The sequence below is a fragment of the Eucyclogobius newberryi genome, unplaced genomic scaffold (genome assembly GCF_026437365.1).
Source record: "Eucyclogobius newberryi isolate DKJ021-1_F unplaced genomic scaffold, fEucNew1.0.hap1 SCAF_8, whole genome shotgun sequence".
Classification (NCBI taxonomy): domain Eukaryota; kingdom Metazoa; phylum Chordata; class Actinopteri; order Gobiiformes; family Gobiidae; genus Eucyclogobius; species Eucyclogobius newberryi.
In genome coordinates this window covers 25,807,525-25,828,758 of record NW_027316500.1, presented here as the reverse complement: position 1 = coordinate 25,828,758, position 21,234 = coordinate 25,807,525, and the positions used below count along the sequence as shown (strand labels likewise).

The following is a 21,234-nucleotide window of genomic DNA, read 5'->3' as shown; positions in this document are numbered from 1 at the left end:
TGTGCCACATATAACAATAGACTAACTTGTCTCTTGTGACTTGACAGGGTCGGGACGTGGCATTCGGGGGCATTCAGGGGCTTTCAGGGGCATTCGGGGGCTTTCAGGGGCATTCGGGGGCTTTCAGGGGCTTTCAGGGGCATTCGGGGGTATTCAGGGGCATTCAGGGGCTTTCAGGGGCATTCGGGGGTATTCGGGGACATTCAGGGGCTTTCAGGGGTATTCGGGGACATTCAGGGGCTTTCAGGGGCATTCGGGGGTATTCGGGGACATTCAGGGGCATTCAGGGGCATTTGGGGGCATTCAGGGGCTTTCAGGGGCATTCAGGGGTATTTGGGGGCATTCAGGGGCTTTCAGGGGCATTCGGGGTATTCGGGGACATTCAGGGGCATTCGGGGGCTTTCAGGGGCATTCGGGGGCTTTCAGGGGCTTTCAGGGGCATTCGGGGGTATTCAGGGGCATTCAGGGGCTTTCAGGGGCATTCGGGGGTATTCGGGGACATTCAGGGGCTTTCAGGGGTATTCGGGGACATTCAGGGGCTTTCAGGGGCATTCGGGGTATTCGGGGACATTCAGGGGCATTCAGGGGCATTTGGGGGCATTCAGGGGCTTTCAGGGGCATTCAGGGGTATTTGGGGGCATTCAGGGGCTTTCAGGGGCATTCGGGGTATTCGGGGACATTCAGGGGCATTCGGGGGCATTCGGGGGCATTCAGGGGCTTTCAGGGGCATTCGGGGGTATTCGGGGGCATTCAGGGGCTTTCAGGGGCATTCGGGGGTATTCGGGGACATTCAGGGGCTTTCAGGGGCATTCGGGGGCATTCAGGGGCTTTCAGGGGCATTCGGGGGTATTCGGGGGCATTCAGGGGCTTTCAGGGGCATTCGGGGGTATTCGGGGACATTCAGGGGCTTTCAGGGGCATTCGGGGGCATTCAGGGGCTTTCAGGGGCATTCGGGGGTATTCGGGGACATTCAGGGGCATTCGGGGGTATTCAGGGGCATTCAGGGGCATTCGGGGGTATTCGGGGACATTCAGGGACATTCAGGGGCATTCGGGGGTATTCAGGGGCATTCAGGGGCATTCGGGGGTATTCGGGGACATTCAGGGGCTTTCAGGGGCATTCGGGGGCATTCGGGGGCATTCGGGGGTATTCGGGGACATTCAGGGGCTTTCAGGGGCATTCGGGGGCATTCAGGGGGCATTCAGGGGCTTTCGGGGGCATTCGGGGGCATTCAGGGGGCATTGGGGGGTCTCCTGTGCCCCCTGAACGCAGCGCTGGGTCGGCCGTGGCCTGTTGCCCTCTCATTTGGATTAGCCAGACTCGCGGAGGAGCCAGAGCAGGAAGACACACGGCCCTAATGCGTTTTGATTGATCTACATGCCAAACCCGCGGCGTATGGACCACAGAGGATGCATTCATGCTCGCCCAAAACGCGCACCGTCAAACGGGATGATTGGCGGATGCAGGAGTCTGTGCTGGAGGTCTGCAGAATGGAGCTCTCTGCTAACATTTGTATCAATCACTGCATTAGAGGCTCCCAGGGGCCCAGTCGAAGGGGGAGGGATTTAGGGTTTGCGTCTCAAGCAGAAAAGTTGATCACAAGACTTTTTTTTTTAACCCTGTTTGAAATGAAGGAGCATTTTGTTGAGTCAAATCAGAAAAATGAAAAGATGGATGCAAATCTTACCACGGTATTTGCCTCCAAACCTCAAAGTGTGTTTAAAACGGTCAAAAAATGTCTACTGGGCTGCTCAAATAATGGTCTTTTATCAACCCAAAAATGACTGCGGAACCAGTATCCGACCAGGTTTTACTTTCATTCTTTAGAACATTCATAAAAATTCCACTCAGTCCAAAGTCGGTCAAATAAGAAAACATTTCAAATTAAGTCCCAATGTATTTTTAATTTTCCCCCCGAATGTCAGTTGTAATTTCTGTCCAGTCCTTCATTTCTTCGTAATAGCCTTTCTTTCCTGTCGATACATGTATGCGCTCCAAAAGTATCCATTTATTGTGTCCATGGCGGGAGTTTTGAGGCCCAGACACATAGTTCTGAAGTCAAGTGGAACGGTGACATCAAAAACAACATCTCTGAGCACAAAACAGTCCCTCCAGCAGCAAGTATTTCTGTGATTAGTGTGAGAATGATACAGAGCAAAAGCTTTTCCACAGCTGACACTTTCAACTTTCAACTTCATTATCGCACCAAAGAGAGATCGTCAACAGACACACAGCGCACATGCAACACAGTACAGTACAATCATACATGATAATAAGCTTAATATTATCATGTTTAAGCTTTGCTGTTCGTTTCAAGCGCAATCAAAACAGTTATATCAAAGTTAATTCGACACAGCAGCTGTCGAACAAATGGAGCCGTCAAACCAAGTGGATCGTGTTGGGCATCTCTATAAATTTAAACCTTTCAAATTTAATCTGACAACGTGAACACTCCCACTCCAATGCTAATCACATCCAAGCGGCTTAATCAGCTTGGTATTGATCACGCGGCGATCCATCATACTGTATCATGCATGGGTTTCATCTGCGAGGAAGGAATAAGAGCGATACTCACCACGTCGTCCACCGAATACCCACGGCTCCCGCAGCAGACGGCCCTGACAAACGTCCATGTGCCGCGCCTCCTGCCAACGGGAAACGGGGTCGGGTTTGACGGGGAAAAGCGTCAGTGGGATTTTTGTATTCAAACGGAAAACACTTACTTGTAGATGTACGGGACGGCAACTATCGAGACGGACAGAAGGAGCAGAACGAGAGCAGCCACGAGGAGAGCTGGAGGAAAGAGGAGAAGAAACGTGCTAATTTTACAGCTAAATACATTAAGTGATCAAACCAAACCTTGAAATGTTGTATTTAAAATGACTTATATAAATACTAACCAATCCTGAACTCCAACATGAATTATTTGATCTACTTATATTAAATAGCACACATAAATGTAATTGTATAGTTGGAAATGGACATAGACATTTATACAGAGAAAAATGTATAACAAAAGGTTGCAAAAAATACTAGATACTAATCAAAACTAATACCAGAAATGAAACTAAACATACTCGACTGATGTACGGGACAAAATTGGACATTTCCTGAAGAGTTTTAGAAAAAGGTCTTGATCTTTATTAGAACAAATACTGAGACCACACAGTTTAATATCAAATAAACTACTATTATTGTGAGTGGTATTGAAACTAAAAATGTGTTTAAATGTTTGTTTTAATAACTCTCATGTCTGGGCATGTTGCAAATGTTTGAAAGTTAAAATAGTTCTTGGTGTGAATGGTTTTGCTGCTACAATTGAGATATTCTGCAGTACTTTTCCATCATTCTGATTCACTCAAAATGATTGATCACCTGCAGGGTCATGTGACTCTGGAGTCTGCGTAATGAAAATGGATTTCTGGAATAATACTGATCAAATCATAAATGGAAGTGTAATTTTCTTTTATAAACTAGTCTATTTCCTTAGAAACATAAGGCCAAGTTACAGGTCAGATCTACTGCGAGAGAGGTAATTGAATGAGAGGTAATTGAATAAATACAAGATAGAAATTCAATACTGAAGATTGGGAAAATACTTCTTAAAGCGCTGCTGTAGAAAATGTGTTTTGCGTCACTGTTTTGAAGGAAAAACAGGCAAGGCAAGGCAAGGCAAGTTTATTTGTAGAGCACATTTCATACACAAGGCAATTCAAAGTGCTTCACACAGCAGGAAAAATGCATTCAAATCACAAAGAAATTACAGAAATACAATAAAATTAACTAAATTAAAAATTATCAATCCAACAGATTTTCTAAACTAATAAAATCACAAACAAAAGAGAAGAGTGCAAAGATAAAAATTAACTACAATAAAATTAACTAAATTAAAAATTATCAATCCAACTGATTTTCTAAACTAATAAAATCACAAACAAAAGAGAAGAGTGCAAAGAAAAAATCCTTTCAGTCATATGCGCAGCTAAACAAAACTGTTTTTAGCTTAGATTTGAACATTGTCAGAGTAGAAGCCTGTCTCACATCTTCAGGAAGACTGTTCCAGATTTTAGCTGCATAAAACTGAAACGCAGATTCCCCATGTTTTGTCCTGACTCTGGGCACCAGCAGGAGGCCGGTCCCTGAGGTCCTCAGAGTCCGAGATGGTTCATATGGCACTAACATATCCAAGATGTACTTTGGTGCTAGGCCATGGAGAGACTTGTACACAAGCAGAGCTGCTTTAAAGTCTATTCTCTGAGCCACAGGAGCCAGTGCAGAGACCTGAGAACAGGACTAATGTGATCATACTTCCTGGTTCTGGTCAGGACCCGAGCAGCAGCGTTCTGGATGTACTGCAGCTGTTTTACAGCTCGTTTGGAGAGACCAGTGAGCAGGCTGTTACAGTAGTCTAATCTACTGGAGACAAACGCGTGGATAAGTCTCTCTAAATCTGGTTTTGACACTATATTTTTGATTTTGGCAATGTTTTTTAGATGGTAAAAAGCTGCTGAGGTTATTGATTTGACGTGGCTATTAAAGTTCAAGTCTGAGTCCATTATTACCCCCAGATTTCTAATTTGGTTTGTAGGTTTTAGAGCGAGACTCTGGAGGTGACCGCTAACACTTTCTCTTTGTTTCTGTGGGCCAAAAACGATGATTTCAGTCTTGTCTGAGTTCAGCTGGAGGAAGTTGTTTTGCATCCACACACTGATCTGTTGGATGCAGTGACAGAGTGAATCTACTGGTCCATAGTCACCTGCCGATAGTGAAACATAGATCTGAGTGTCGTCTGCATAATTGTGATAGGACATATTTTCACTGCGTATCAACTGACCCAACGGCAGCATGTAGAGGTTGAACAGAAGGGGACCCAGGACTGACCCTTGGGGCACTCCACAGGTCAGGGTCATGTGGTCTGAGACACAGCTACCAATTTCAACAAAGTACTTCCTGTCTTCCAGATAGGACCTTAACCAGTTTAGGGCAGTGCCAGTGATGCCCACCCAGTCCTCTAGTCTCTGTAAGAGGATCCCATGATCGACAGTGTCAAAAGCAGCACTCAGATCTAACAGAATTAAGACTGAGGCTTTGCCCGTGTCAGTGTTCAGGCGGATGTCATTTGTCACCTTGACAAGAGCAGTCTCAGTGCTATGATGAGGTCTAAAACCTGACTGAAAAACATCAAATGAGTTGTTTATTAAGAGGAAATCTGTGAGCTGTTGGTAAACAAACTTTTCAAGGACTTTGCCCCAAAATGGTAGATTAGAGATGGGCCGGTAATGACTCAGTACTGCGGCATCAAGACTGCTCTTCTTTAGGAGAAGCTTTATGACCGCAGTTTTCAAAGACATTGGGAATGTTCCAGATTGAAGCGACATGTTAACTATGTGAGTGAATGGTGCTAACAAACTGTTCAGCACAGACTTTAGAAATTTGGTGGGTAACACATCAAGGCAGCATGTAGATGAACTCAGACTGGTGATGATCTCATGGACAGTTTTGTCAGTTACTGGTGCAAAGTGAGTTAGCTCTAAGTGTCTTGGTGGTTTTAGGGTAATTTTTTGCATTGTGGGATTTATAGCATTTTTAATGCCCTGAACTTTGTCATTAAAGAATAATGCAAACTCATTACACTTGGATGTGGAAATGAGTTCTAACGGCAGCTGAGCTGGAGGGTTTGTTAATCTGTTTACTGTGGCAAACAGGACACGCGAGTTGTTACTGCAGCTTCCAATTATTTCAGAAAAATATCTTTCCCTAGTTCTACATAAGATTAGGTTGTACATGTTCAGCTTTTCTTTGTAAATCTCTTTTTGAACCTGGAGCTTTGACTTGCGCCATTTCCGTTCGGCCCTGCGGCACTCCCTTTTCTGTGCCCTGACCGAATCATCATTTCTCCACGGCGCCTTCTGCTTATTTTTAACCATTTTAGCCTTTATAGGGGCGATGGTGTCCAGAACATTCAAAACACTAGATGTAACAGAGTTCAACAAATCATTTACATTAGAACATGAGACATTTTCAAAGTTTATCATTTCCATAAACAGTGCACCTGTGCCATCACTTATGTGTCTCCTCTGAACAACTGCAGGACCAACCGGTGGTTTGGGAGAAACAGACAGGTCAAAGAAGACACAGAAATGATCAGACAGAGCAACATCGATCACATTAACATTTGAAATATTTACCCCCTTTGTAATTATGAGATCTAGAGTGTGTCCTTTGCTGTGGGTGGGGCCTCTCACATGCTGAGTAAGACTGAAGGTTTCAAGGACAGCATCAAGCTCTTTAGCGTTTCTGTCACAAATATTATCAACATGCACATTGAAATCACCTGTAATGACCAAACCATCAAAGTCTGTGCATATGACTGAAAGCATCTCAGTAAAATCATCAATAAAACTTTGGCAGTGCTGGGGAGGCTTGTATAAAACAATGAAGAGAATGGATGGAGACTGTTTTAGCTCCATTTTAAAGGATACATACTCAAATGATGAAAACACCCCAAAAGACAACCTGCGGGTAATTATTTCATCTCTAAAGACAGCACAGACTCCACCCCCTTTTTTGTTTTCTCGTGTTTCAGATTCAAACTTAAAGTTGGGTGGAGCAGATTCTATCAGAACTACATTTCCTGTGTTTTTGTCAAGCCATGTTTCAGTTAAAAACATAAAATCAAGATTATAAGAAGAAATAAAATTATTAATTAAGAGAGATTTGTTACATAAGGATCTGACATTTAGCACAGCAAGTTTCAGACTAGTTTCAGTGAGACTGGGCTTTATCTTTTCACAGGGAATATGAATCACATTTCTCAGATTGGGCCTGACTCGCATTTTGTTTTTCCATCTCTGTGATGATGTGACTACAGAAATAGCACTAGGGGGGGCTCTTTTTACATAGGGCCCCGGGTTGGTTTGATTTTTAATGTGACAATAAGTCCCGGCAACGCTGAGACCCAGTGCATCCTAGCTATGGGAGATACCAGGTGAAAGGCGAGGTTGGATGGGTGGTGGGGCTTTTGTAGCCAAGGAGAGTTTGGGACCAGGTGAGAGGCGAGGGGGGATGGGTGGTGGGGCTTTTGTTGGTGCAGTCGGCTTGTGCAGGGAAGACATAGCCCTTGCTATATTGGGCGTGAGTGGAGCCATCTTAATTCCTGATTTGATCAGACTTTCAAAATGGCTGGGAAGGCCCATGGGTGAGAGTGGAGATGAGAAGGAGAATGATGAATCTTTAGTGGGAGTAGATGTTGCAGGGGGAACCCAGGGCTGGTGTGAAGGCAGGGGCGATGATGTTGTTGGGCTTGTCACAGATGGGTCCAAGGCCTTTGAAGATTGTTCCTTTGCTGGAGGCGGTGGAGGTGAATGCGAAGCTGCTGGAGCTGAATCCTTTGCTGGTGGTGGTGGAGCAGCTGCTGATGAATCCTTTGGTGGAGGCTGAGGTTGTGGTGCTTTTGATGTTGAAACATTGGCTCGGTCTCTGGCTGATGGAGCAGGAATTCTTCTCTCATTCCTCTCTTCTCTAACTATCTGCTCAGGACCCTGTCCAGGCCCAGTCCAATGCCTCAGAGCGTTGAGCAGGTTCTCTGTCAGCACCCTCACTCCACCTCTGCATAGGTGGGGGCCATTTCTCTTAAACAGGTCCTCTCGTTTCCAGAATAGATAGAAGTTCTCAATGTAGTGTAGTCCTCTCGGGGAACACTCTTTGGACAGCCATGTGTTCAGCTGAAGAAGCCGGCTAAACTTGTTTATCCTCCTGTCGATGTTTGGAAGAGGTCCACTTATGAATGTTTTGATTTCCATTTTATCAAGCACGTCGAATAACTTCAAGAAGTCTTTTTTCAAAACTTCAGTCTGTTCCCGCCGCATGTCCACTGCACCCACGTGCACAATCAGCTGTTTAGCTCCTCCATGCTTAGCCATAATATTTGGAAGGTTATCTCAGAAACAGTGGCGCTTGGAAAAGAATGTGTGTTTATCTTTTCATGCGTCACGTGACTTATCGCGCCGTCCCCAACTAAAACAATCTTCGTGACCTTGGCTCCTGGCACAGATCCTCCTCGCTGTATTTTGGCCACGTCATCTTTCCTTTTTTCATTTAATTCCATCTCTGAAAGTGGTAAAAATCTGTTGGTGAGCTGTATTTTAGGCGACTTCACGTTATCTTTGTATCGTTTGAAAGTAGCAGTTTTTCTTGTAAAAAGTGTGCTCTTCTTACCGTCGGTTGACACAGGAATGGTATCGTGAAGAACTTTTTCAGATTCCAAAACAAATATCCGTGTTTTCAGCTCGTTAATTTCTTGTTGCTATTTCCGACAGCGTTCACAGTCTTTCTCCCTTCTTCTCCCGGACATGTCGCTGGCGTCAGATATGTCGTTAAAACTGGAAAAATGTTCTTAAAATCCTTGGTTTACTTGAAAAAGTCTAAAGCAAAAATGTTTGGAAGACAAAAACTGATTAAAAAGCAAAATAAATAAGGAAAACAGCGATAGCAAGCGGAGCGAGCAAAAAAGCGTGTGCACTCTTCGGAAGCAGAGGTAGCCTAACAGCACATTTTCAAACAAATAACACGATCAAAGTTAGATTTACTGCAGAAACACTGTCGACGTCTTAAATACAGCGTTTACTTTGCCACTTTTGATTGATTATGAGTGTGATAAACAGCTTCCAGCAGCTTCCATATCCTCACTTTGTTTCCCATTCACTGTGTTCTACAACCATCAGTTTTTGCAGAGTAGAGTCGTGTCTTATCTCCCGTTTGCCCGCGCCGTGACCTCTGCCTGTCCCGGAGTATCACAAAAGAATCTGAGCACAGGCAGATAAAGGCCCAGATTAACAAAACAAACTGTACGCCGGCCCCTGAGGGCTCCCCGGGGCCCCGCGTCAGTCCAACCGTGTCAGAGAAAACGCCCCGAGAGGGTAAAACACACCGACCGCGCGGACCTAATGGAACGCCGCCGCTCGCGGTCCATCACAGGAGCATCAGTGTGGGCGATCCGGCCCGCGGGCCACGAGCGGGACAAAGAGGACGCACTGTGAAGACCCAGTATGACCCCGGGGTGGTCTCGGGTTATTATAATGTTATGGGGCGGGCAAACCGGGCCGCATACAAATGAGAGGCCAAAGAAAGAACTGGAAACTTTTCTTTGTGGGTTTATTTGTCCATTTGGGGGCAATATAAAGAACTGTGTACAGTATATTTGTCTGTGTGTTGTTTGTCCTAATGTCTGAGTAAAATAGTACTGCGTAGTAACAATGACATTCAGACTTAAGATGGGAAATGGACAAATCTGATGGACTTTTGGTCAAATGGGACTTTTATTCTAATTTAAAGTTTCTTTGGACGTTTAAGCTGATGTTATTTGGATTATTATTTAAAATTTTGCTCTCTGGTCGTGTTGTTTTCTTTGTTTTATGTATGAGTCTGTTACGGCTCTGAGTCTGTTACGGCTCTGAGTCTGTTACGGCTCTGAGTCTGTTACGTCTCTGAGTCTGTTACGGCTCAGAGTCTGTTACGTCTCTGAGTCTGTTACGTCTCTGAGTCTGTTACGTCTCAGAGTCTGTTACAGCTCAGAGTCTGTTACGTCTAAGAGTCTGTTACGTCTCAGAGTCTGTTACGTCTCAGAGTCTGTTACAGCTCAGAGTCTGTTGCGTCTCTGAGTCTGTTACGTCTCAGAGTCTGTTACGTCTCTGAGTCTGTTACGTCTCAGAGTCTGTTACAGCTCTGAGTCTGTTACGTCTCAGAGTCTGTTACATCTCTGAGTCTGTTACGTCTCTAAGTCTGTTACGTCTCTGAGTCCGTTACGTCTCAGAGTCTGTTACATCTCTGAGTCTGTTACGTCTCTAAGTCTGTTACGTCTCAGAGTCTGTTACATCTCTGAGTCTGTTACGTCTCTAAGTCTGTTACAGCTCTGAGTCCGTTACGTCTCTGAGTCTGTTACGTCTCTGAGTCTGTTACGTCTCAGAGTCTGTTACATCTCTGAGTCTGTTACGTCTCTAAGTCTGTTACAGCTCTGAGTCTGTTACGTCTCTGAGTCCGTTAAGTCTCTGAGTCTGTTACGTCTCTGAGTCTGTTGCAGCTCTGAGTCTGTTACGTCTCTGAGTCTGTTACGTCTCTGAGTCTGTTACATCTCTAAGTCTGTTACGTCTCTGAGTCCGTTACGTCTCAGAGTCCGTTACGTCTCTGAGTCCGTTACGTCTCAGAGTCTGTTACGTCTCTGAGTCTGTTACATCTCTGAGTCTGTTACGTCTCTAAGTCTGTTACGTCTCTGAGTCCGTTACGTCTCAGAGTCTGTTACATCTCTGAGTCTGTTACATCTCTGAGTCTGTTACGTTTCTAAGTCTGTTACAGCTCTGAGTCTGTTACGTCTCTAAGTCTGTTACGTCTCTGAGTCCGTTACGTCTCAGAGTCTGTTACGTCTCTGAGTCCGTTACGTCTCTGAGTCCGTTACGTCTCTGAGTCTGTTATGTCTCTGAGTCTGTTACGTCTCAGAGTCTGTTACATCTCTGAGTCTGTTACGTCTCTAAGTCTGTTACAGCTCTGAGTCTGTTACATCTCTGAGTCTGTTACGTCTCTAAGTCTGTTACAGCTCTGAGTCCGTTAAGTCTCTGAGTCTGTTACGTCTCTGAGTCTGTTACGTCTCTGAGTCTGTTACGTCTCTGAGTCTGTTGCAGCTCTGAGTCTGTTACGTCTCTGAGTCTGTTCGTCTCTGAGTCTGTTACGTCTCTGAGTCTGTTGCAGCTCTGAGTCTGTTACATCTCTGAGTCTGTTACGTCTCTGAGTCTGTTCGTCTCTGAGTCTGTTACGTCTCTGAGTCTGTTGCAGCTCAGAGTCTGTTACGTCTCTGAGTCTGTTACATCTCTGAGTCTGTTACGTCTCTGAGTCTGTTACGTCTCTGAGTCTGTTACATCTCTGAGTCTGTTACGTCTCTGAGTCTGTTACGTCTCTGAGTCTGTTACGTCTCTGAGTCTGTTACGTCTCTGAGTCTGTTACGTCTCTGAGTCTGTTACGTCTCTGAGTCTGTTACGTCTCTGAGTGTGTTACGTCTCTGAGTCTGTTACGTCTCTGAGTCTGTTACGTCTCAGAGTCTGTTACGTCTCTGAGTCTGTTACGTCTCTGAGTCTGTTACGTCTCAGAGTCTGTTACGTCTCTGAGTCTGTTACATCTCTTAGTCTGTTACATCTCTGAGTCTGTTACGTCTCTGAGTCTGTTACGTCTCTGAGTCTGTTACGTCTCTGAGTCTGTTACGTCTCTGAGTCTGTTATGTCTCTGAGTCTGTTACGTCTCTGTGTCTGTTACATCTCTGAGTCTGTTACGTCTCTGAGTCTGTTGCAGCTCTGAGTCTGTTACGTCTCTGAGTCTGTTCGTCTCTGAGTCTGTTACGTCTCTGAGTCTGTTGCAGCTCTGAGTCTGTTGCAGCTCTGAGTCTGTTACGTCTCTGTGTCTGTTACATCTCTGAGTCTGTTACGTCTCTGAGTCTGTTACGTCTCTGAGTCTGTTACGTCTCTGAGTCTGTTACGTCTCTGAGTCTGTTATGTCTCTGAGTCTGTTACGTCTCTGAGTCTGTTACGTCTCTGAGTCTGTTATGTCTCTGAGTCTGTTACGTCTCTGAGTCTGTTACGTCTCTGAGTCTGTTCGTCTCTGAGTCTGTTACGTCTCTGAGTCTGTTACGTCTCTGAGTCTGTTCGTCTCTGAGTCTGTTATGTCTCTGAGTCTGATACATTTCTGAGTCTGTTACATCAGGGCTGAGGATGCGGTGGAAAAACAAACAGGAGAATCCATTTTGCCCCGCCCTCTGCTCTCTCTCTTCTTGGTCCTCTCAGAACACAGAGCGGTCACTTAATCACAGCTGAGGAGTCCAAAGAGCTCCACCAGCCACATAAAAACACCATAAAGCTCTCAGCACCTCACGGGAACAACACTGGACACTGGTCAGTCCAGATAGTTCCAACATTTTACAACAGAAACAAAAATAGGTGGCATTCTATAGATTCAGATTGTGATGTAATATTTACAGAAATTACTACTATACTATTATTATTTAATCACATTGAAACTGGGACTAAAATGAGTCTAAACTTGGACTAGATCAGGACTAAACAAGGATTAAAACATGACCAAAAGTACTTAAGGGGACATATGCCTGGTTTATTCTTTGGGTAACTCTATTTCATTTGTCCATCCGCTCTTTGGTCTGTTTTTGATCAGTTAATATAATATCAAAATAAATAAAAACAGGACCAGACCAAGTCCACATCAGGCATAAAATTGGTTTAATTTAGTGTTTAATTTGGTTCAGGATGTTGTAAGATCACACAAAACCCTGGAATTAAATGATTTTTGTCAACTTCAAGGAGCAAGAGCCGATCCACAATCGATATCTGGACTTTAACCACATTAAAACCAGCCGGGCCAACCTTTGCGACACTTTTCACCTCCACAAATCCCAAACCCTCCGGGGCATTTCGGCTCCAACAACACGACTACAACCACACAAGTCGGACTGAACACTCGCAGCGGTCAATATCGAGAATTCCACGTGCCTTGCGGCTCGCGGTGCGCTGCTATCACGCCGCTGACGCCATTAAAGGCCTGAAGATCCGAAAGGAGCCGCGCACGAAACACGTCCGACGGATGGTGATGGCGATGACCTCACGGAGCGCGGGAGTCGATCAATCGGAGACGACGGAGCGAACTTCAGAAAATTCCCTACCGGAGCAAGTCTAACCTGTCCGCAGCCGCTGACCCGACCATTACTTAAGCCGAGAGCGTCCTGTGGGAAGCCTCTGTAATCACCGGTCTGAGGAGCTAATGGACTGCACCATATATCTGCAGATAATGGCTACTTGGCCTTAAAAGTCGGATCCGACGTAATCTGCAATATTGTTAAGTAGAGTGTGCATTATGGAGAGAGACGCTTTCAAAATCCCATTATTGCCTAATCCTTCGACACGGCCGGCTAATGTATTACCCACAGTGCTTTGCAGCGGCGGGAGACGGCGTTCACAACAAACAGAAGGCGGCCTTTTTTTTTTTTTTTCGGTGTTCGATAGTCGTACCCGATGGAGGGACGTGACCCCGCGGCGTGGGAGAAACGGGCAGATTCGCTGTTCTCGGATGGAAACGCGCGTCGAGGAGATCGAGAACCATTATGTGGAATGAATAAATGTAAATTAGGGGTTATTCAAGCCTGTTACAGTATTTGCAGGTGGACGGGCAATAGTTGTGCTCAATATTTGACCCAACAATGTGCTTTTATTTTACAGGGAGGTCAAGATTGTTTTTAGGTTAATCGATAATCAGGAGGATTCAAGTCACAATGCATAATGGAAAGAACAAAAAACTTTTGACTATTCTCAAACAAAATTAGGTCATTTCAATCTTTACTCTAATAAAGTAGTACACCTAAATGTAAGGCTTTTTATGTGGTTGTTTATGTCACAGTAACGTTATTTTTGGATTCAGAAAGTTTGATTTCATAAAGCTCGTCATGTTCAATTGCAACAGAAATGTATTAGAAAGACAGAAAATTAAAGATTGCTTTTGTTTTGTCACGTTTCAGTAATTGTGTTTTGTACTGTCATGTTTCTTCTCACAAATCAATGACTCATTATATAGAAATATGTGTAATTGTGCCATATTTGTTGTTGTGTGCATGTATTATACTGTTAAATTAATATTGAAAAAGCATGATTGTGTTTTAAGATTATTATCAGTGTTAAAATCATAATTGATCTATATATTCTATGCAGCCTTACTGTATATTGCACTTTAATCTAGTTTGCAGAATGATCATAATGCGTTTAATCCAACCATAAAATATATAGTTGATAAGAGATCATTTTTAATCATAACTTCTTTGTTTTATTTGGGCAACTTTAAAGTACACAATGTCATTCTTTGTTTTTGCTTTGAATATTCCACAGTATGGCATTTGACGCATCCAAGCAGGGTCATGTTACAGGTCGGATCTGTGGACAGCGGTGTTGTCACGATACAGTTCATTTCAAACTCAATATTAAGGAAAAGGCTTGAGTTTCGATTCCGCAGTAATTAAAAATGCTCTGACATTTTCAACACAAAATTAACGTACATTCTTTATGTTTCCATGATCTGATAAAGCTCAGATCATTCTAAAACTGTTCCGGAAAGGTCCGATTTGTCCTGTTTATGTGAGATGTAGAATATAAATAGTTGTTCAAATAAGTTTTAGTATCGATTAGTATCAGATTTATCGATTCGTTGACAACCCTAGTGGACGATGATGTTTTTTAAAGGTAAAAATGTAATTGTTTAACGCGGCTGTCTGCTCAAACACACCCACTTCTCCTAATGGCCCGCCTCTGTAAGTCTCCGAGTGAGTGACAGGTGCATTCAACCAATCACGGTGTGGTGTGACCTCTCAGAAGAAGCGGACAGTTACTTTATTAACCTCTTAAAAGCAACAGAAAGATGCAGTAGGACTAACAAACCCGGCGCACCGCTCAACAGAAAAACTCTGAGATTTGCACGTACACTCCTAATAAACGTTGTAAACTCACGCAGGTAAACGTTGTGAGGGGATTTCTGGACAATCAGACTGCAGCTCGGTTCACTGGGGACTTCTGAAACCCCAATGTGGATCAAGTAATGTCCTCCTTCTGCGTAGGCGTGGCTCCAACTGAAAGAAAAACCTGCAAATAATCACTCAACACATTTAGTCCACACTTTACACTCAACCAGCGACGCATTTTGCATGAAACAATTCACTTTTTTGAGCTCTCACAGCGTCACAGCTCAACAGTGCCACCTAGCGTTCGTAGCACGTCGCACACGTCCATACCATAACCATATCCACTTTCTGCTCCAAAAAGCTGCATTACATGTCCATATTGATCCGGCGCTGGGAGGATGACATAGTAGCTATCACTTGGAGTGTTTTTTTCAGGGGAGAAAGGGGAGATCGATAGCAGCACAGCCTGGTTAGAGACCTCACATTGATCCTGGAGGCACAATATGTGGGGAAAGTGATTGTAAAAAGACACAGACGGTTAGACTGACGCTGTATGTCCACGTACTCGCAGGTAAACGCGTTGTTCTGGGGACATTTTGCGCCTGTTTTGCCGTTGAATGGTTAATGACACACTTTCATCGATAGAGTCAAGTCTTATTAACCTCCAAAAGCCTCGTGATCGATAGGGAGCAGTGGTTCGAAGCAGGGCAGGGTCAGGTCTGTGGAACCGGGTCAGGAGGACAGCCCCGGACCTGTAAATAACATCCCGGGGCAATCACCGGAACGCTCACTAAAGACAGTGTATTAAAGAGCAGAGACAAGAGACGGCCTCCCTCTGTGTGTGACAGGAACTGGGTCAGCAAAAATGACGAACTACTAACTACAAACTACGATTAATCAGAATAATCGTGACTATATCGTGAAAATAAATGTAATCGCATTAGTTTGATTGTTGTAGTTGTTACTTGGATTCTAAAACACATGAAAAAAGACATTTTATAACAAAGACATAGGCGTTTTACATCGAAATGTCAAAAAAAGAGGAAAAACTTTCTCATTTCCAGCCAAAATACCCTTTATTCCTGAGTATTCTCTATCTGGAAGCCTTCAGTCTGCACATTTCAAACTTGCTTTGCTTAAAAATGTATCAAAATCTCATCAGCAAGTCGACTACTAGAAAAAAGTAATAAATAATTAGTCCAAAATGTGGTTTAAGGAGCAATAAAGTTACTCATTTGAACAGGTATCGATAGATTACCAAGAACAGTAACCCGGAATAGAGCTAAAAACTGCACCAAACCTTATAAAATCTTGAAAATCCATCAGAAATACAGACAATTTCAGGAACAAAAACATTAGATTGAACACTATAATTTCTAAGTAAGGTGAAATGTCTTAATATCAGCTGCACAAAGAACTTGACCAGAACGACACGTGGTTCTAGGGCGGCTCTGATAAAAGAGCTTTATTTGTTTCCACATTTTCTGGAGCACATTCTGTTTTCTTTAGATCGTGGGAACTGCCTGAAGCGTCTGGGAAATACGTTTGCAGGATTCGGACGCATAAGAGCGTTTAAAGTTCCATCCACCGGACCAAACGTGCTCCAGTGTTTAGGACAAGAGCATTAAAGAGTTGGATTGAGCTCAGAGTTCAGGGAAGTCGACGTGTTTGAAGGTTTAAGTGTCTTTGTGCTGCTTATGACAGTCGTTCAAAAGAAGTGAATTTATAAATGAAATTGCATAAAAATGAAAAAGTAAAATGAACAATTCAAAATGCCTCTGACAGGTCGGACGACTCATTGAACTAAAATGCTGTTAAGAAAAATATATTTTGAATTTTGCAAAAAAATATTAAAAAAGAAAGAAAAGAAAAAGATTTTTTTTTAAGTTTATAATTTCACTTCCTGTTTGTAACACTAGAAAATTACCCATCAACCACAGGGGGAAAAGTCATGTAACGTCACTTAAAAAAAAAATGGACAAATAAAATATAAAGTCGAACTCATATTATGAGTTCGACTTTATTTTGTTGAATTGATGTTTAGAGCGTCAAAAAAGGTGTTTCTTTGTCTAAATTCTGCATAAACTTTGGCTGGAATGTGTGTCCCTGGTGTGATGTCACATCCTGTCATTTTCTACAGATGTTTCATCTTTTCTCCACAAATGGCCACTAATTTGGTGTAAAACGATCATGTAAATGTACAACAGGGATAAATACACCAAACAAAGTCAAAATTAGAGAATTATAACAACCTGTCATACGCCCTTTAACTGCACTGTATCCTTTAATGGCCGCCCACTAGTCCGAAGGTTAGGGGTTAGGGATAGGGGTTAGGGGTTAGAGGTTAGGGGATAGGGGTTAGGGGTTAGGGGTTAGAGGTTGGGGGATAGGGGATAGGGGATAGGGGTTAGGGGTTAGGGGTTAGGGGTTAGGGGTTAGGGGTTAGGGGTTAGGGGTTAGGGGTTAGGGGTTAGGATTAGGGGTTAGGGGTTAGGGGTTAGGGTTAGAGGTTAGGGTTAGGGGTTAGGGTTAGGATAAGGGGTTAGGGGTTAGGATTAGGGGTTAGGGGTTAGGGTTAGGGGTTAGGGTTAGGGGTTAGGGTTAGGGTTATGGGTTAGGGTTAGGGTTAGGGTTAGGGTTAGGGTTAGGATTAGGGGTTAGGGTTAGGGGTTAGGGGTTAGGGTTAGGGGTTAGGGTTAGGGGTTAGGGTTAGGGGTTAGGGTTAGGATTAGGGGTTAGGGTTAGGGGTTAGGGGTTAGGGGTTAGGGTTAGGGGTTAGGGTTAGGGGTTAGGGGTTAGGGTTATGGGTTAGGGTTAGGGTTAGGATTAGGGGTTATGGTTAGGGGTTAGGGGTTAGGGTTAGGGGTTAGGGTTAGGGGTTAGGGGTTAGGGTTAGGGTTAGGATTAGGGGTTAGGGTTAGGGGTTAGGGGTTAGGGGTTAGGGTTCAGATCGAGTTAAAAGCACGACTCACTTGCACAAGGTTTAGGGTTAGGATTAAGGATTAGGGTTAGGGTTAGGGGTTAGGGTTAGGGTTAGGGTTAGGATTAAGGATTAGGGTTAGGGTTAGGGGTTAGGGTTAGGGGTTAGGGTTAGGGTTAGGATTAAGGATTAGGGTTAGGGTTAGGGGTTAGGGGTTAGGGTTAGGGTTAGGGTTGAGATCGAGGTAAAAGCACGACTCACTTGCACAAGGAGTCGTTGCTGGTTTGGCTCTCGACTTGTGTTGTTAAAGTGAATTTGGTGCTGACGATCACGGACGAACTGCTGCTGTTTGGACCGACTGTGGCCAAAAGCTGGTGCACACACTGCGGCAAAGAAGAGAACCATTGAGCCACACTTACTTTAAAACATAACATCTGCAAATGATCTTTACCTTGTAGCAGTGGTCTGAGGTGTAGAAGACGTGCACCTCTTCTTTGAGCTGGTTCTGAAATGTAATCCAAGCCTGGTCCATCTTCAGAGGAGCAACTGCCACAACAGAAAAGTGACATATCAGGCATAAGAATCAGAGTTTAGCTCCATGTTTCAGCTTTATATTATGTAGAAAAATGACTTCATTGGTCTAGTCGTGACAGGTAAACCTCACCTGACTGACATTGTCCTCCAAAGCTGCTGTGTAAAAGAAATAAACATATGAAAGTGGCTGGTGACAAACTCCTGCTCGGCTTCATGTTGACAGCAGAAGACACTGGTCATATCCAAACTATAAAAGGTGGTCAAAGGGCAGAGTGCGCGCGCAGATTAAGACCTGCACTTCTAAAGGGAATATAGTATAAAACAAGAGCAGCAGCTGTAAAACAAGCACGGGAAAAACATCTGATATGGCATTATGGCAGGTCACAATGTGGCCGCTGTTTGAAAGGGAGTGTCTACAAAGCCGCGAAACTGCCATGTTATTTTGTGCCGCAGCTCCTGAAACTGCTGGGCTATTTGACCGCGCCGGGTTAGGGTAGGTCTTGGGGTTAGGGTTAGGGTTAGGGTTAAGGTTAGGGTTAGGGTTAAGGTTAGGGTTAGGGTTAGGGTCAGGGTTAGGGTGAAGGTTAGGGTTAGGGTTAGGGTTAGGGTTAGGGTGAAGGTTAGGGTTAGGGTTAGGCTCAGGGTTAGGGTTAGGGTGAAGGTTAGGGTTAAAGTTAGGGTTAGGGTTAAGGTTAAGGTTAAGGTTAGGGTTAGGGTTAAGGTTAAGGTTAAGGTTAAGGTTAAGGTTAGGGTTAGGGTTAGGGTTAGGGTTAGGCTCAGGGTTAGGGTTAGGGTGAAGGTTAGGGTTAAAGTTAGGGTTAGGGTTAGGGTTAAGGTTAAGGTTAAGGTTAAGGTTAGGGTTAGGGTTAGGGTTGAGGTTAGGGTTAGGGTCAGGGTTAGGGTTAAAGTTAGGGTTAGGGTTAAGGTTAGGGTTAGGGTTGAGGTTAGGGTTAGGGTGAAGGTTAGGGTTAGGGTTAAGGTTAGGGTTAAAGTTAGGGTTAAAGTTAGGGTTAGGGTTAGAGTTAAGGTTAGGGTTAGGGTGAAGGTTAGGGTTAGGGTTAGGGTCAGGGTGAGGGTTAGGGTTAAGGTTAGGGTTAAAGTTAGGGTTAAGGTTAGGGTTAGGGTTGAGGTTAAGGTTAGGGTTAAAGTTAGGGTTAAAGTTAGGGTTAGGGTGAAGGTTAGGGTGAAGGTTAGGGTTAGGGTTAGGGTTAAGGTTAGGGTTAAAGTTAGGGTTAAAGTTAGGGTTAGGGTTAAGGTTAGGGTTAGGGTTAGCCATGAGGCTATATGGCAGTGCCGCGGCTCTGCAGCCACGGCCCTGTTTGAAAAGTGTTGAGTTTAGAGTTTAAAGTGCATGTGACGGGATTTACAATTTTCTAATTTTGACTTTATTTGGTGTATTTGTACCTGTTGTACTTATAAATGATAGTTTTACACCAATCGAGTAGGTGTTTGTGGAGAAAATGTTGAAAAATCTCATTCCAGTCAAAGTTTATGCAGAATTTACACAGAAACATACTTTAAAAAAAAAAAATGTTCTTAACATTAATTCAACAAAATAAAATCGCTGTCATATATTTTTATTTGTCAAAAAAAAAAAAAAAAAGTCACATTAGATGAGTTTAGCACAGTGTTTGCTGGGTAATTTCCTAGCGTGATGTCATCGATTAAGATAAGATATTCCTTTATTGTCCCACATGGGGAAATTTCATTGGTGCAACGCAGGTAGATCCAGAGGTAGATACAGAAGAACAGATCACTTATAGGAAGTCTGAAAAACACTTTCAGTAGAAGATCTCCTATAAATAAATAAAAACTCCCATAGACAAATAAATAAATACCATTGCATGTGATCACAACAGTAATTGCACATGAATATGTGTCACGACAGCACATAGATTGCACATGAATTTCACAGTAATTGCACATGAATTTCACAGTAATTGCACATACGACAGAATTGCACATCAGTATTAGGTTAGGTCAGTATTGCGACGGGATAACGTGACGCTCTCCGGGTAAGACGACTGTTCTCCGCAGTTTCATGAGTTCCTCCTTTGTGGAAACGCGGTACGGCGCCGGCCGGGGGGCGGGGCCGGGGGGCGGGGCCGGAGCCGGGGGGCGGGGCTGGAGCCGGGGGGCGGGGCCGGGGGCGGGGCCGGAGCCGGGGGACTCAGAGCCAAGACACATCGCCACGACACGACGAAAACACTCAATCCAGCCGAATAAAGTCAAAACAGGTTAATTTAAAGCGATTCCAGTGCGTGTCCCGATCGTTCGTGGAGTTCCTCTTTCATATAAACGTGTATATAAACGTGTACCGACGACACGCCGTACTTTAGCGCGGCCGGAGGGCGCGGGGGGGGGGGGCTCGCTCGGAGCTAGCTCACGTCACAACAACACAACGAACGCAACGAAAAACGCTCAAATCCAGCCGAAAAAAGTCAAAAACAGTTGAATTAAAAAACTATTCCAGCGCGTGTCCCTATCGTACAGTAAAATAGAAAAAATATACTAACTATATTTACAAAATATAGGAGATAAAGCACAATAAGTGTGAGAAAGAAGAGAGAGCGTTTACACCGGGCTGCCAGCTGTACCAGCGCCTTATGACGTATGTCATACAGGAAATAAAATAAACCCATGTTTATAAACCTAAAAAAATAGCTATTCTGGGATAAAAGTTTTATTTTTTTTGTGTGCAAAATTCAAAATATATTTATCTTAACTGCATTTTAGTTTAACGAGTGGTTTAACCCGTCAGAGGCACTATAAGGAGTTTCATTTATTTGCCTGATAAAGACACAGCATTACAAGTGGGATTATTGCACTGATGATATTTTGGAATAGAATTTTTCCAGTAATTTACGATTTATGAGTTGAAGTTATTGATGTCATGAAATACTTTGCTGTAAGGGTTAAGTTTCAGTGAATTGTCCTCTGCATTTGGTCAGAAACACTGCAGCTGGAGTATTTGAGCAGTTTACAGCGCTGCAAAGGCAATTTATGTAAAGGAGAATTAACAAAACTGAACAGACAATCTAATAAAAGAATCACATGTTTGTACAGATCTTCGTGTTTACAGTTTTACACAGAGTAGACAGGATAAATTCACGTTTGTGGAGGAAATTATCAGCCTTTTTATTCGATTGTTGTCCATTTTACAGCCCAACCACGCCCTGAAAAGCCTGTTTGGTTTAACACATTTGTTTTAGTCTTTTGCTTCTCCAACTAAAGATCTTCTTCTATTTTCTAACCCATTGATCTGTTAAACGCCGGCCGCTTTCAGTCG

General features: G+C 43.8%; 1 protein-coding gene across 1 annotated transcript in view; it reads right to left on the bottom strand.

Moving 5' to 3' along the window:
- Positions 1-18,128, bottom strand: part of LOC140351642 (heparan-alpha-glucosaminide N-acetyltransferase) — a 61,545-nt gene extending 43,417 nt beyond the window's left edge. Inside the window, exons 1-6 of the mRNA XM_072437561.1 lie at positions 18,076-18,128; positions 17,863-17,957; positions 17,673-17,794; positions 14,541-14,659; positions 2,724-2,793; positions 2,579-2,645 (exon numbers count right to left, since the gene is read on the bottom strand). Of these exons, the coding sequence (XP_072293662.1) occupies positions 2,579-2,645; positions 2,724-2,793; positions 14,541-14,659; positions 17,673-17,794; positions 17,863-17,943 (459 nt within the window). The 5' untranslated portion in view covers positions 17,944-17,957; positions 18,076-18,128. The remainder of the gene's footprint in view (positions 1-2,578; positions 2,646-2,723; positions 2,794-14,540; positions 14,660-17,672; positions 17,795-17,862; positions 17,958-18,075) is intronic.
- Between the last annotated feature and the right edge of the window lie 3,106 nt (positions 18,129-21,234).